Source organism: Camarhynchus parvulus, chromosome 14, assembly GCF_901933205.1.
Source record: "Camarhynchus parvulus chromosome 14, STF_HiC, whole genome shotgun sequence".
NCBI lineage: Eukaryota > Metazoa > Chordata > Aves > Passeriformes > Thraupidae > Camarhynchus > Camarhynchus parvulus.
In genome coordinates, this window is record NC_044584.1 from 6,753,478 (window position 1) to 6,766,153 (window position 12,676).

The 12,676-nt window shown below is 47.3% G+C and overlaps 2 protein-coding genes across 5 annotated transcripts in view; both read left to right on the forward strand.

Moving 5' to 3' along the window:
• Window positions 1-6,165, forward strand: part of SMURF1 (SMAD specific E3 ubiquitin protein ligase 1) — a 46,022-nt gene extending 39,857 nt beyond the window's left edge. The window contains exons 16-18 of one of the 4 annotated variants that reach the window (XM_030957988.1): window positions 87-288; window positions 1,113-1,188; window positions 1,851-6,165. In XM_030957988.1, the coding sequence (XP_030813848.1) occupies window positions 87-288; window positions 1,113-1,188; window positions 1,851-1,950 (378 nt within the window). In that variant the 3' untranslated portion in view covers window positions 1,951-6,165. Of the gene's footprint in view, window positions 1-86; window positions 289-1,103; window positions 1,189-1,850 lie in introns of all 4 variants that reach the window. The other 3 variants (XM_030957987.1, XM_030957990.1, XM_030957989.1) reach the window with 3 other exon arrangements.
• Window positions 6,166-7,113: 948 nt separating this feature from the next.
• Window positions 7,114-12,676, forward strand: part of RNF216 (ring finger protein 216) — a 76,198-nt gene continuing 70,635 nt past the window's right edge. The window contains 2 exon segments of the mRNA XM_030958013.1: window positions 7,114-7,294; window positions 7,929-8,040. The gene's annotated coding sequence lies outside the window, so the exon portion shown is untranslated.

Below are 12,676 nucleotides of genomic sequence, written 5' to 3' on the forward strand. Positions count from 1 at the left end.
AGGCTTGGTGACGTGGTTGGATGTGTTTTATAACTGCAAACCTGAAATTACTCTGGACTTTAAAGTGCTTCCTAATCTTTTAACAGCTGATCATAGGAGGCCTGGATAAGATAGACCTGAATGACTGGAAGTCCAACACACGCCTAAAGCACTGCATGGCTGACAGCAACATTGTCAAGTGGTTCTGGCAAGCAGTGGAAACGTTTGATGAGGAAAGAAGGGCAAGGCTGCTGCAGTTCGTGACGGGCTCGACGCGTGTCCCACTTCAAGGTTTCAAGGCTTTACAAGGTGACTGATGTGGAGGCTGAGTTAATCTGTGGTTGGAGAAAGGGATAAAAGTGGTGTGGTACTTACAGGCTCCTTGTAAAATATCAGCATATGACTGGATAAGTCAAGTACTTGCAGACTTCAGAGCTTGAGAGCTGTTTTACATTTGTCAGCAGCTCAGCTGCTGCTGAACACTTTGGCTGTTGCTGATAGTGATGGAAGCTGGTGGATCTGTTACTGTGCAGTGCTTTGACTGCTGTCAATTTTGGCTCGTCAGTCTCCTGCAGCTCTGTGCTCTGAGGTTCAAATCATTCCATGCAAATATGCACAGGGATATATGGCTGACTAAAGAACTTTTTCATGTGAGAATTGTATTCCCCTCAGTGTTCAGCAACAACCCATTAGGCTTTAAAGCAAATTTCTGAAAATTGCAGGTTTTTATCAAAAATGTGGCAGTGTCCTTGGCTGTTCTGATCTCCTGATCACATTTCATTTGTTGGCTGACAGTAAATTGATGTTCAAAATTAAAATACTAGTTCTGTTTTACAAGGAAAACCTTCGTGCACTTAAGTATTTTCATTTTTGATAGTGCAGCTTCATTAATATCAAATTTAGCAGCTTTCCAAAATACCAGTCTGTAAAATGATTGTCACAAACAGCCCTATCTCTTCTGCCATCCCTTCATCAGCTGCAAATATCGCTACAGATTTAGCCTAGGACATACTTAGGCTTGCAGCTGGAACTGTAATTTCCTCTCTTGCCTTTTTATACTCAGCAAAATGTGTGTGTGTGAATGATGCCTTGTTGAAGTGCATTAACTAGAATGTCTGTCTAAGGTTCTACAGGCGCTGCAGGACCCAGACTGTTTACCATCCATTTAATAGATGCAAACACAGACAACCTTCCAAAAGCTCACACTTGGTAAGATGGAAACACTCTGCTTCCTCTCCCTTTGTCTTGATTTAAAGGAGTCATCTCTGTCCTGGGCAGGGGTTAGGCATGTGATACACATGGATTGACTCCAGGAGTGCTCTGTTAGCTTGTATATATCTGTACTCTGCAGCCAGCAAAATAATTTGCCTTTCTTAAAGCTTGTCTTCTATACTATCTGTGGTTTTCATTTATTCCAGAGGTGATAATTCTGGGTAGTGAGACGTTTGTAAGTTTATTTCTTTATTTCTTTATTACAAAGAGTTGTTGTCAGATGTCGAATGTTGCAAGCTCATGCTGTTGCTGCAGTATAGGCATAGCCTGAGCCCTTGCACGGAAATCTCACTCCATCAGAGGCAGGAAATGGTGTCAGCAGCAGCAGACTGTCTGCAGGCAGGGCAGGCAGTGGGCTTGCCTGATGTGTTGCTTTTTCTTTGCAAGTCTCCTGCATCTTCCTCTTCCTCCTCCTCATCCCAAACGCTGCCCTATTAAGCTGTGCATTCCTGCTGTAGAAATAGATATTTTTCATCTTGTTGCCTTTGGCCACTGAGACAGCTGAGAGTTTTTACAATTTCTATCTGTATGTAGCCTCTTCACATTTCTCCCCCAAGAAGCACTTCAGATCCATCAGTGTTTTGTTACTTTCCCTGCAGCTTTAACCGGATCGACATTCCGCCTTATGAGTCATACGAGAAGCTTTATGAGAAGCTGTTGACAGCTGTGGAAGAGACGTGTGGGTTTGCTGTGGAATGAAAAAGCAACCAAAGGAAACAGATGCTAGCTCATGGACCACCAAATCAAAAGCTAGAAGAAGCTTGCTGTGAACTTCCTGCTAAGCTGTCTGAAACATCTGAACTCTGACAACTTAGAGATGAGGCTGTTTCCCTTAGGTCGCTGGTGGATTTGGGGGGGAGGGTCGGGGCTTTTCTTGGTGGTTCCCAACTCTATTTTCTCCCCTTTGTTACAATAACCCCTTCCCTCTTCTTCTATCCTCCCTGAAATGAAACGCAGCCAAATTCAGCATTTGGCTTTGGTTACACAGGATATTCTGCTAGATTTGTAACACATATTGTGATAGGGTCAGCGACCTGTGGGACTTTTTTAATAGGAGAATCAAAGTGTATTTGAGAATGAGTTTAATTTGCTGAGGACTTGAAACTGGTAGGTGCACCTGGTTAGTCTGTTTTAAATCAAGGTTGAGCCTTTGTAGAATCCAGCAGGTGCAGAGTGTCTGACTGGCACCAGAATTTGCGTTGCACATTTTAAACATCTGTTTAAAAAGTAAACTTCTGGCAGAAAATACCTCCATATGAACACTTAACTGAAAGGTAAAGAAATCCAAGTTCTGCCTTAGCAGGAAGCTCCCAGTGGAAGCTGTGGCTCACCTTAAGAAAAGTGAAGGAATCTGGGACAGCTTAAATGGTATTGTATGATTTCTTTTTGGTTGTCCTGGCTGAAATCTAATTGTTTTGCACGTGAAAACAATTCTTTCCTCCAGCAGAATTACTTTCCATCGTTTGTTCAGATGTAAGTACCTTGCAGAGAAGCTTTGTGAGGATGAGACAGAGGATAAAGATCCATTCAATCCCAAAGCTGTGATTTCTGTGCCACTGTTTTACCCAAGACGTGTTTGTGTGACTTTAAATTCTAAGACTCACATGGAAATCACTAAAAGTCAAGTTAACAGAACAAACTCCTGCTTCAAATTTTTTGGCCTTGGGAAAGGTTTATTTGGAGATTGAGGTGAAAGGGGAACTGTATAGTGAATACATTCTAAATGTTACAGAAAGCTATTGGAACAATTTATGACTTCAGTTATGTAGGGATGAAAATTTCTCCAGAGAGCCATAAGGCTATTTTTTCCAATATCTGAAACTAATATTAAAAGGTTTGTTCTCTAACACAGGGGAAACAAAAGCAAATCCAATACCTGAGTGTCTTGATTTGAAACACAGGCGTCTGCTAAGGAAGGCAGGAGCCTCCCTTGTAATAGAAAATGTAAACCCCTTGCCTCCAAATTATTATAATTTTAAAATTAAGGGGCTTTCAGGCAAAGATATGAGAAATAGGAATAATGGCTCTTTACTAGTATATATAACAAGGCAATAATACAGAAACACTGGCTTAAAGTGACAGAGTCAGGCTAGGAGCTGACACCCTGTTGGTCAGGGTGGTGGTGGCAGCCCAAGTTAGTGGTGGCTGCAGTCCTGATGAAGTGATAAATGTGGTTCTCTTGAGGCAGTGATCCTGTAGAAGGGTCTGGTCTTCCTCTGAAGGTCTCCAGTGGTGGTTATGTAGCTCTTGTCCTCTGGGAATGCATTAGGTAAAGGCTGTGCTGTTCCAAATCTCAGATTCTGTCCAGGTAGGAATGCTTGGTTCCTCCCCTGGGTGGAGCATCTCACCATGGGTGATGTGATTTTGTCAGTCATGCATTGAGGCTCCGTGGGCCATTAACAGAAGATAATTCCCCCAGAGGGGGTTATCAGGGATGTGTCATGGAAGAGATAAAGAGCACTGCCCCACTTGGTTTTAACAGATTGTGATGGACTACATACTTTTGGTTACATCTTACATTGTAACCTAAGACACTGAATCACTAACATTTTTCCATTTGGCACATCAAGATGAGACAGTATTTTAACAAATAACATGGCTTCAGAGAGACCCAGTTATCTATCAAACATGTCTAAACTTAAGCAGGCTTGCTTGTATAGGATTTTTTTTTTTGGCAAGCCTGATTTTTAGAGAGATTCATGACTGAACCACTTAACAGATGTTACATTAATGGAATAGTGCATTGAAATTCAGCTGTGGGTAAGAGACTGTCCTTAGGAGATGTCTACTGGAATACTTCTATTTTGTTTTTTTATTTAATTGCATTTGGTAATAGCTTTAAACTGTGATAAGACAGAAAGTAGACACTTGTCAAAACCTGGCATCTTTCTCTGTTTTGTTTGTTTGTGGTTTTCTTTTTGCCATTGACCATAATTCTTGTGATTTGTTGTCGGGAGTCGCATGGGAGGTGTAAAATTGTACCATAGTGTGAGATTTGCACAGGGTGGCTAAAGATGCTCATCCTGCAGGACTGTACAGGAGAGGCATGTTCAGCCCCCTGTTCTGTAGGGATCTTTTGGCACTTGGAGACCAGTTTCTGCATTTCTGGTTGTTGGGATGTGCAACAGTTGGCAGACAGCATCTCTGCAGTCCCAGGCTGAGTAGCAGAGTCCCCACAACCCTGGATTTTCCAAATTGCTTTGAAGTCAAACCTGTTCATAGAGTGTATTTAATCCTTTCAGTACGTTTGAATGTGCAATAAACCAGTCAGATAGGAAAAATGCAAAATGGATTATTGCCCAAAAGCTTTGCATGCAGTCTCATGTGGATTTTTCACTAAAGAAAATGTAAAAAAACCCCAAAACCCCAGATACTAAAGCCCACCCCTAATAGAAATCCTGTCACACCTGCAGCACAACTGGCTCAGTACAAACCAAGTGAGGTGAAGGGAAAGGCCCCTGATTTGGAGATCTGTAGGTCAAATAGCTTTATGTCAACGACCCAGTTGACGTAAGATAGTTCCTAATGTCTTTGCTAGGTCAGTGTTTTATTGAATGCACAAAATAAGAATAGGCAAGGATTGTTGTTTGGAAAAGTCTCTGTTTTTTGCTGTATTTAAAAGCCCTTGTCAAGGTACCTCCTCCGTGCTGACAGTAACAAGAATAGGGCACTGTCTTTTAAATTATTTCAGTTCTCTTTTCAACAGCTTCACCACCTCTCCCGCCGTGTTGTCTTTGCAATTTTGTGCCACTTCAGTGACAACAGAGACATTTTTTGTCTTGTTCTGTACGTGCATTTGAGGCAGGCCTTAAAGCTGGTTGGGTGGATGGAAGAACAGCAAGAAGTGAGGCAGAATGGCTTTGGAGCCATGGGCTGTTCTTCCAAGGCCAGGGAAGGACAAAATGCCAACAGGAGTTGGCTTGAGCCAGTGGCTCTCAGAGGTCTGGGATAACCTCAGCTGTCTGAATTTGTGTGTCCATTCCCACTCGCTCTGCCAGCACTTGAACTTGGTTGTTATTCTCAAACTTGCCCAAAGAAAACCATGGAGTCCCGTGTTGGTGTTGCCATTCCACGTTCCAGCGCTGAAACTCTTGGGTGTGACCCGAAGGGAAGACGAGGCACAGCGTGGGTGTCGCTGCTGTGCCACACAAACCCCTCTGCTGCAGCAGCCCTGCCCTGGCGCTGCTCCTCAGCCTCTACTCTACGCTCAGGGATGTAGGAAACCACCACTCTGCTCGTGTGCTCCAGCAGGAAGCAAGCAGACTGTTGGATGGATGGGTGTGAGTGTTCTCTTGGGCATTATGTTAGACAAGACCCTGCTCCAAAAAGGCTGCTCCAAGCTCCAGGCGGTGCCATCAGCTCAGCAGTTTGTCCTCAGTTCAAGTGGAGGTGGTTGTAAAATCCAACAGGTTTTGTAAATTACTGATCCAGCCACCAGGCCCTCTCGAGCCAGTGCCCAGGTTCAGGGCTGTGTGGCACAGCAAATTCCCAGAAACACAGTATGGATCTGGTTTTAATCTGTTAATTTTTTTTTGTTGTTGTTATTGTTGTTGTTGTTCCTCAACCACTTTATAATGTATTTTTTTAATTTATTATTTTGTAATGTCATGTTTAAGTATTGCTGCTATCCTTGTTATTCTTCCCACTGTTTTTATTGCAGATTTATTTTGTGGAAGTTGTACACTAATGTTTCATTTTATGTCTAAATCAAAGTATTTAAGGAAATACTAGTTCTATTTAATGTGGTTATGGAACCAGCTGGAATAAACAGTGATTGTATAGTAGGCTGGACCCAGGAGGTCATGTTCATTTTTGTTACATATGCAATAAACTCACAACTTTAAACTCTTGGTAGCTACTGTTTTGTTTGTTAAAATATTTGTGGGAATCAGAGGAAAAGAGAGAACAAAGTATCAAAATGCAACAGATTTAACAGCTCTATAAGGACTGCCCAGATGAAAGTCCTCCTCTGCAGCGAGAATACTTTGTTTCATTAATTCACCTTAATCTTTTTCCCTTCCAATCTCATTATTTGTCTGGATACTTTTCCAAAACCTCAGTTTGCAGAAAGAAATTATAATCTCCCCCTTAAGGAAAGCTGGAGAAATATTCACTAATGTTGATGAATCCTTGCTTTCCTGTTTGTTTGGTTTTTTCCCTAATTACTGCTGCTTTGCAAGTGGAGAAGGACCGGAGCAAGTCCAAGGAGGGTGCTCGGTGTTGGTGTGTGCTGCAGCAGTGCCTTCCCTCCCTTATGCTGAAAGATGGGCCATAATTTGGTGTAATAAATAAATAAAAAAGAAGGGAGTACAAATAAAATGCTTTTTATCCTTGGAGTAATTTCACAGTATGAACAAATGCTGCAGCCCACCCCTCGTGTCAGCCAGCGGCAGGGACTGAACAATTTCATTCCCTGGAGCAGGAAATCGTGTCAGTCCTTCAGTGCTCTGTCACACACTGACACCGCTGTTTTCTTTAATAACTACGTTTTGTGACATTTTCCTGATTTCTGCTTTCCTTTTGGTGCTAAGAGAGAGGAGGACCCTGTAGCCTGCTCTGGGGGGGGATCCCGTGCAGGGGTCCCGGACCCCCTCTCCATTGCTGAACCCCCCAAAAAGTTCCGTTCTGTTCCCCCTTGACCCCCCCCCCCATTGCTGAGCCCCCAAAAGTTCCGTTCTGCCCCCTCCGCATTGCTGAGCCCCCAAAAGTTCCGTTCTGCCCCCCGGCCCCGCCCCTCACGCACGTGCGGTCCTGGCCCCGCCCCCTCCCCCGGGAGCACCGCCCGCCCGGCAGGGGGCGTCCCGCGCCGCTGCCCGCCCGCCCCCTGTGTCTCTATGGTAGGTTGGCCGGGCCGGGCCCGCTCGCGCCGCCCGTCCCCGCGCGCCGCTCTGGCTCTCCCTGGCCGTGTCTCTATGGTGCGGGGCGGCGCGGTCACGTGGCGCGGGCCGGGCGGAAGCGGCGGGAGCGGCGGTTAAATGAAGCGGGGCCGGAGGGGCGGCGGGGCCGCTGGGTGCCGGGGTGACCCCTCCGTCCCGCGGAGCCGGTGAGTGCCGGGACAGCCCTGCCGCCCCACGGGGCGTCCCTGGGCCTCGCCGGACCCCTCGCTGCGGGGTCGGGCGCTGCTCCTGGCTGGGCCTGTCCTCAGGGACGGGTCGTTCTCCCTCCTCTCCCCCGCGTCCCCTCAGGGCCCGGTGTCCGTTCCGTCCGTTCCTCTTCCCCCGCGACCCTTCAGGGCCGGTCCTTCCCCTCTCTTCCCGTCAGGGACGGGTCGTTCCCCCATAGCGCTTCCCTTCAGGGACGGGTCCCCTGCGTCGCCGTCTCCATGTCCGTCCTCCCGTCCCCCTCCACGTTCATTTAGGGCCGAGTCCTTCCTCCTCGCTCTCCCTCAGGACCGGGGACACCCCCTCCCCCTCCAGCTCCCCTCAGGACTGGGTCCTTTCCCTCCGCCCTCCATCCCCTCCGGGCCGCTCCCTTCTCCCCCTTCCCGGGACCAGGGGGTCCCTTCCCCGCCCGTGTGTCCCCCCGCAGCCCCGAGGGACAGCCGGGGACAGGCGCTGCTCCCGGGGGCTCCTCACGGCTCTGCCGGGTACCCCGGGCCGGGGGTTTGGAGTCGCGGATAAGCCGGAGCTGGTGGGCAGAGGAGGGTAAAAGATATTTCTCTTCTGACCCCTATTCAGTGTGGGAGCACTCGGTGCTGTTGGGACATCTCGGCATTTCAGGTATCTGCTGTGGGAGCTGCTGCAGGAAAGAAACCCCAAACACAGCTGTCCTCGGAGCTGAGGGATCAGTGTAAGAGATACTCCTCTTCCTCCTCTTCTTTCCCTTCTCTATTGATCCAAGTGCCAGCCAGCCGTGGTAGAGCACAGCCTGGAAGTGTTAATGTACCCTGCGTTTATGTAATGAGTTTTTCTGCCCCTGGAGGTGACCTTGTTCCCCCAGATAGCTGCAGGCAAGTTGGAATCCCACCCAAGTCTGAGCTGTGGGGAACTCCAGCGTGTGTGTGAAGAGAGGAGGAGTGTGAGCTGGCCCGGGGCAGTGCTTTGGGGTGGGCAAAATGTAGATTGGCCTAAAGAGTCATCCCACAGATCCCTGGCTTTGCAGCTGTGCTGGCTGGAACCCCGGGTAGATAGTGGCTGCTTGCACCTGCCAGCCCAGCCTGGGGAGTTTTTCCTTTCATCTCACCTGTGCTTTATGACCTGGAGTGTTGTCTTTGAGTGTCCTCCAATGCCTTACTTTAGAATCTTACTGACAGATGCTTAGAACAGTTTTCATACAAATAAGTTTAGTTGTTGATGTTTCTGTTCAGTTTCTTATGGTTTGGTTGCTGTCCTGAGACCTCTGATGCTTTGAAAGAGAAGAGCTGGTATTTCTGCTGTGCACTTTTATTTCCATAATCCAGGCATGGGGCTGAGGGACTAAAACTGGATGTCCATGTGCTTTTCAGAGTATTCCCTCTCGTGTTTCCTTCCCTATGGAACAGCATTGCTTCAGGCAGCAGTTCCAGAGGGTGCCTTGGTGGCAGAGAGGAGCAGCCAAGTCCCTAAGACCTATGGGCAGATCTCTGCTTCTCCCTTCTGTTTCTGTGGTGGTTGATTCCTCTTTCTGAACAATTTCTGCTCTCCCACCTGATGCACTTTAGAGCTCTTGCAGGTTTCCAGGGGTAGCAGTGGTGGGAAAGGCAGGTGTCCCCCATCAGGCATTCAGACTGGCCTTTGCATGCTCAGCTAACATGGCCTCTCCTGCTTTCAGAGAGAATGGCATGAGGGTTTTTCCTCCAGCAACCTGTTTGGAAAGTGAGGCAGGAAATCTGAGACCCATCATTCTGCAGATCCAAATCTTGAGCAGCTTCTGGTACATCCCTGAACAGGTGCAGGGCCTGTGCAGCTCAAACCATATGGTAGAACCCACTTTGTTTAGGACTGGGAGGATTCCAGGCACAGCTTTTAATTCCAGAACTCTGGGATTTACAGCTTTAATATGTGCTTTTAATTTCTAGATGAATGCTGTGCAGAAATTCCACTGCCTTACATCAGGCTTTCTGCAATTGTAAACACGTTAATAGATTTCATGTGCTGGGTGTCTTGCTGGTGTGACTGCATGTTAATAAACAATCATCTTGACAGGAGTTTGTGCCTGGAACACCAAGACTTGGGAAGGGACTCAGACAGATTTCCTGAAGCTCTGTAGACATTCAGCCTGCTTGGAGGTGCTGCACTGTGGTAACAGGCTTGCTTCCATCTCTTTTTCTTGCTTCCTAGGATGTTTTCCTTCTGGTTGGCCTGGCTGCAGGCAGTCAGGGCAGGAACAGCAGTTCCTAGAAGGGCACTTGGGGCAGGTGTTACTGGTGATAAGGTACAGTCTGGATTCCAGCAGGGAGCTGGCAGCCTGTTCCTGGCCTGGAGTTTCAGGAGCTGCCTCGGAAATCCAAATTCCGGGGTAGACCAGCGCTTTGTCTGCCTGAGAATGCAGTGGGCGTTCCTGCTGCTGGCGAGGCTTGTGCTTTGAAATTGGACACAAATCACTGAAAAGTCCTGTGGCAAGAATAGGTGGGGCAAACACACAATTCCGGCGCAGCTGGAGAGAGGCAGGAAGCATTTCCCAGGGGCCAGGAGCTGATTAGCAACCTGGAGTAGCACAAACCCAAGTGCAAGAGACATGGAGCCCTTCGGGTGCTGTTTAGTGCCTGCTGGAAGAGGCTCCCATTCATTAATTTGGAATGGGTGTCTTATTTTTATTTATATCTTTCTAAAGCCATTGTGAGTGGTTTGCTGTGTCTGAGCGCCAGCAATGCTGGATGTTGGGGCTTGCCACTGGCTGCATTCTTTCTGGGACAGTCAGAACTGCACCACTAATTCCTTCATTGAAAGTTTGGAGTTTGGTTGTTTTTTTGTTTTGTTGTTTTTTTTGTTTGTTTTTTTTTTTTTTTTTTTTTTTTTTGCAGATGGATTTGATCCGGAGATATTTTAAGACTCCCTTTAAATTATTGAATTTGGACATCACTGTAACTCTTAAAGATGAGGCATTAATAGTCTCCAAAGCCTGTGTGTGCACTGAAGTGATGGTGGGGTTTAGAGCTGCTGCATGTAACTGGGATTACTCTCAGTAGGACCAATCCCAGTGGGACAGGTGCCTTTTAAAATACAGCAGAAGGTGTGAAACACACAGCTGCCTGGGACAGCAGCTGTCTCCCAGGAGATAAGGTCATTTGTGTACAGGCTGGGAGTTCCTGTGTTTGAAATGGAGCTGAATAATGGGCTGGCCAACATTATTCCAGAGTAGTTTTGTTTTTAGGGAGGTTACTGGAAGTGGGAGATGTGGGAAATTGGGGAGGGGTGGGCAGAGGAAACAGGAAAATAAAGGGGAAAAAAAGCCACTTAGCAGTGTCCTGGAGGCTGGAGTAAGTTATCCTTATCAAAGCATAAGATGAGAGATAATAAGGAGTGTCTCACTGAGGTGGGGTCATCTCATTCTCACCAGCCTTTGTGTCATTTTTATAGAATTTCAAGTTTATTTTGGACTATCTCAGGAGTGATGTTTTTCCTCTGGGTCAGTGCTTAAGGGCTTGCAATGGTTTTAAATTCATAACAATCCTTGAGAGAGCTTTATTCCTGAGGATGGGAAATGATATTCCTTCTGAACGACACCTCTCTCCTAATTACCAGCCCTGCTGTGGTTCCCTGCCTATGTTCATGAAGGGAACTGTCAGTGCCTGATTAAGTGGCAAAACCATTGGGCTTTAGGGAAGGATTTCACTGTGGGGCAGCTGCTACCCCGAGCCACACTGTCACCTCACAGTGCTCCTGACCCAGGTCAGCAGGAATTTAAATTAAATATGTGGATTCCTCTCTGGCTTTAGGGCACCCCACTCCTGTGCTGGTGCTGGTGGTGCCCAGCTGCTCCCAGGGTGAGTTTTGGAGGCTGTGGTTGCCCCTGGTAATGAGAAGCGAAGTTGATGAGCTGAAATAAAACTGGGAGTGTTTGTGGGTGGCAGAGTGGCCTGAAATGTTTTCAGTGGTGTTGCTCCCTCAGCCTGCTCTCCCCTGCAAGGAGGCCAAGCTACTCTTTGCATTATTCAGAGGAACATTTGGATGGGATCTGTAGAGGCGTCACGTGATGCTGCTCTGCAGTGCAAGGTGGTTGGGATCTGCACTAGCTGGAATCTCTTTGTGGGTGAATATAGGAATGAAAAATGGCCTCAAGTAATATGTTTTGTCCAAAGCACTCCTTGCACAAGGCTTCTGTACTGCTTTATCCAGACTGAGATGCTCTTACCAAGCTGTGGGCACTGCTCCTGTTATTCCTTGGAGGAAAGCAGGCAGGGGTTGGCTTTTTTCAGTCCTTGCAAAACCAGAGCAAGGAACAGATTTATACTTCCACTTCCAAATCCCATCCCAAAGACATGATGTGTTTTTGTGTGATGGATGGGGAAGGGAAACCTCTCCCTGATGCTTCTTGCAGATCATTTCTTCTTGAAGGCCAGTCTTGGGAGGAGCACTGGCCCACGTACCCCTGGCAAGCACAAGCTCTGTTGGGCAAACACATTTCAGGGGGTTGGCAGAGAGAAGGGACAGCAGTGCTGACAAGCTGCCTGCAGCACAGCCACGATGCTGCTGAGGACTTTCCTCCTCTCCCTGCTCTGCTGTCATGTGCTGAAATGCAATTTGAGGGAGATGACAGCAACAGCATAATGGGGAGGCAGGGAAAGCAGCTCTTTTTTTCCTTTCAGGAAACCAGCAGGGTAGGGCATTTAATGCCTCCTGTGCTGCTGGGATTTCCAGCTACGGATGAGCAAGACATGGGAGCAGTAACTTGCCTAATGTAAATAGTTCCTTGTAGATTGTTAAAGCAGAATCCTTTTGTAGTGGAGCTTCATTGTGTATCAACTGGGAGGTGCCCTTGGATCTGCCAGGACTAGCACAGACCAGCTCACAGGCTGGAAGCACCTCTGCCTTGGACACAGTGTCTGGAGAGTGCTCCTCAGCTCGATGTGTTTGTGTTTATTTAGCAATTTGTGGCTGGTTTAACTGATCCTCCAGCCCAGGTAGTTAAATAATCTGTCTGATAGTGCAACACCCAGGAAGAGAATTTCTGTTCTGCTGTGAGGACTCACCCGGTGTTGGACACGAGTGTGTTGACCAAGGGTGGGCACAGGATTCACTGCCTGAAACAGTCTGTTCTTGGCAACTGCTCTGTGTGACCCCCTGGTTTTTGTAGTCCTGTGTCTGTGGAATGTTGGTTTGCCTTGGGATTAATGGGTGGTACAGTCTCATTAATCTACAGGACTGTGAACCTGGAGAGTTAACGTGCAGCTCCTCTTTTCTCGCTTTTTAGCTCATCATTCATTCATTTGTGAACTTTAGTAGTCTCAGAAGGGATTCATGCTGGATGTGGAGCATCTCTAAATCCAGCCACCATCTAATTTCAC